This window comes from Etheostoma cragini, unplaced genomic scaffold, assembly GCF_013103735.1.
Source record: "Etheostoma cragini isolate CJK2018 unplaced genomic scaffold, CSU_Ecrag_1.0 ScbMSFa_274, whole genome shotgun sequence".
Classification (NCBI taxonomy): domain Eukaryota; kingdom Metazoa; phylum Chordata; class Actinopteri; order Perciformes; family Percidae; genus Etheostoma; species Etheostoma cragini.
In genome coordinates, this window is record NW_023266934.1 from 1 (window position 1) to 3394 (window position 3394).

The 3394-nt window shown below is 49.4% G+C and overlaps 1 protein-coding gene across 1 annotated transcript; it reads right to left on the minus strand.

Moving 5' to 3' along the window:
• Positions 1-143: 143 nt before the first annotated feature.
• On the minus strand, positions 144-3388 carry LOC117940564 (sialoadhesin-like; the record flags this gene model as incomplete). Its single annotated transcript, XM_034865807.1, has 5 exons — positions 3283-3388; positions 1204-1479; positions 720-816; positions 374-425; positions 144-261 (listed from the first exon to the last, which is right to left on the minus strand). Coding segments are annotated over exons 2-5 (532 nt in total), but the record flags the coding sequence as incomplete, so codon positions are not given.
• Between the last annotated feature and the right edge of the window lie 6 nt (positions 3389-3394).

Here is a 3394-nt window from a genome sequence, read left to right on the forward strand (position 1 = left end):
TTTCTGTTTCATGTTAAACTAAAAGTATCTTCCTCTTTAACTAAAAGGTCTATCTCTGTAGGGATCCATCCCATAATGATGTCAAACACTTAGAATAATAATCTGAGTCAGCAGTAACCGCACAACTTTTAGTGGACACTGACTCCAGTACCTGGCGGGGTTCTTGTGTGTGAACTGGACCGAGGCGTAGTTGACGTCCTCAACAGCGACGGGTCCCTGACGCTCAGCCGGCGGCAGGACGCTGCTGCTGTTAGCAGAGAGCTGGAAACCACAGACAGACAGAGATGAAGAAAGACAGACAGAGATGGAGAAAGACAGACAGAGATGGAGAAAGACATCTAACTCTAATCAGCAGTGAAACACGTAGGCCCACCTTCAGGTCCTGGTCCTGTCTCCCTGACTGATGTGGACCTGCTGCTCGCTTCCTGCAACACAACACCAAGACCACAATATCAACACAACACCAAGACCACAATATCAACACCAAGACCACAACACAACATCAAGACCACAATATCAACACAACACCAAGAACACAATATCAACACCAAGACCACAACACAACATCAAGACCACAATATCAACACAACACAAAGACCACAATGTCAAAACAACACCAAGACCATAACATGACAACAAGACCACAATAACGACACAACACCAAGACCACAATGTCAACACAACACCAAGACCACAACACCCCAGATTTATGAGACTACCTTTTGATGATGCAGACGAGCAGAATAGCAGCGATGATGATGACCAGCAGGACCCCGAGCACCAGACCAACGATCAGAGGCAGACGCCCCCCCCCTCCTGCAGAACACATCAGACATCAGGAGATATTATACTATATATCATTTATTTATAGCCAGATGATCCCCCGTTGGGTTCAGGACTGTTGAGAATCAGCAACTTTCCCGCTTTAGCATTTAGCTTAGCGCTGCGCCATGGCAACAAGAAACAACTGCCTTAGCTCCGCCCTCTTGCCCAAATATCTGTAACAATGTTCCACGGAACCTTTGCAGATGTTCATCTCTCACAGCATTCCGGAATGTTCACGGAACGGAAAACAACGGAAAACAACGGAAAACAAAGGAAAACAAAGTAAAACAACAGAAAAAACAACGGAAAACAACAATATATATATATAGGCCTATATATATATATATATACACCGACTGAAAAACGGATGAGACAAACCTTCCTCGTCGGCCCCCCCCACATGCAGGCTGTACGGGGCGGAGAGGGTGGGCCCCCTCCCCTTCAAACCACAGGTGTAGTTCCCAGAATCCTTTGCAGTCAGGTCGCTGAGGTGGAGGGCGGGGCCAGACTGTGAGAGGGCGGAGCCGTCTCTGAACCAGGTGACCTCCAGCTGGTGGGTGGTGCAGATCCCAGCAGAGCAGCTCAGTGTGACGGCTTCTCCTCTCTTAACGTCTCCGTCACCTCTGGAGCTGCTGACCTCCATCTGAGCACCGTCTGGAGTCAAGGTGAAAAATAAAATAAAATCTTTATCACATTCACTACAGCTTGATTCAGTCTAAAAGCAGCTAAATGAAGACTTTGCAGTAATAATTGTTTCCGCGTAACGGAGTCGAGGACCCAAATGCAGAGATGAGAGGGGAAGGCCGGAGAGAGAGAGTAACAGAGACCTATTAACAGAGAGAGTCCAACCGGGACTGAGATACAACAAGTCCCAAATCCAAAAAGTCAAGAATACAAAAGAGTCCGAAAAGAAAAGAAACACCAGGAACAAAGAAACTGGGGAAAGAACAACAACCTCAGAGATCAGGAATCAGGAACGGGAACGGGAACAGGATCGGGAACAGAAACAGGATCGGGAACAGAAACCGGATCGGGAACAGGAACAGGAACAGGATCGGGAACAGGAACGGGAACAGGATCGGGAACAGGAACGGGAACAGGAACGGGAACAGGATCGGGAACAGGCTAACAGCAAACAACACCCACGAACACACCAAACAGAATTAAGGATCTGACCCAGGACAAGGACAGCACCAAGACCAAATCCAGAGGGTAACCAGGTGACAAGAGGGCTGGGACACAGGTGGAAGACATCAGGTAATCACAGGAGTGGAAAAACACAGGAAGTAGAACTAAACACCCAACGAAACAGAGACCAGACTTCAAAATAAAACATGAAATAGAACATGTACAAGACCAGACCAAAATAACTTCAACAGAACCAGGCTAAGAAACAAACACAGGAAAACAGACTACCAAAATAAAATAAGACAAGACACCAAACCATAACAGGACCCCCCCCCCCCCAAGGACGGCTACCAGACGGTAAACAAGGGACCGATGGCCAAGGGGAATGAGGCATTGGGGAACTAGGGATGGATCGAAGGACAGAGGACAGAAAACACTGGGGACGCAGGAGCTAGGGACCAATGGCACAAGGGACTAACGACAGAACTGGAGAGGGAAGGAGAGGGCAAACGAGAGAGGGAACGAGAGGACGAGCGAGGAGGAACGAGAGAGGGAACGAGAGGACGAGCGACAAAGGGAACGAGAGAGCAAAAGCGAGGAGGAACGAGAGAACGAGCGAGAGAAAGAGCAAGAGAGAGATGAGAGGGCGAACGAGAGGAGGAAACAAGAAAGGGAACAAGAAAGGGAACAATAGAGGGACAGGAAAGCAGGGAACGAGAGGAGGAAACGAGGGAAGGGCGCGAGAGGGACTAGAGAGGGACTAGAGAGGGACTAGAGAGGGACTGAGACAGGGAACAAGAGGGCGCCCAAGGGGAACCAGGAACAGAGGGCACGTGGGCTGGACAGACCCGGACCCAGACAGGGTAGGCTCAGACGGGATGGACCTTGGGACAGAGAGGACAGGCTTAGACAGGACCGACACTGGGGTAGGGAGGAAGACAAGGACAGAGACGGGCACGGAGATGGGTATAAAAACAGGCGTGGAGACGGGCACAGCAACGGAAATGGAAATAGACACAGGGGTACTGGGGCAAGGGGAACCTAAGGACCCGGGAACCAGGACCAGAGGGACTCGGGAACCAGAACCAAGGGGAACTAGGGAAGTAAGACCAGGGGAATTGGTACCAGGGAAACCCCCGGTCTCTGTGTGTGTCTGTCTGTGTGTGTCTCTTTGTGTCATTTTGTGTGTCTCTGTCTGTTTGTGTGTGTGTGTGTGTCTGTATGTGTGTGTGTGTCTGTATGTGGGTGTGTGTCTGTATGTGTGTGTCTCTTTGTGTCATTTTGTGTGTCTCTGTCTGTTTGTGTGTCTGTGTGTAACAATGCTCTTACCTACGACTGTGACTCTCACTCCTTCTGGGCCAGTAAAAGTTGCATCGAGATGATTAGTTTCCACTCTGAAGCGATAAGTTGCGTCGTCTTCCTTCTTTAACTCTGAGATCTG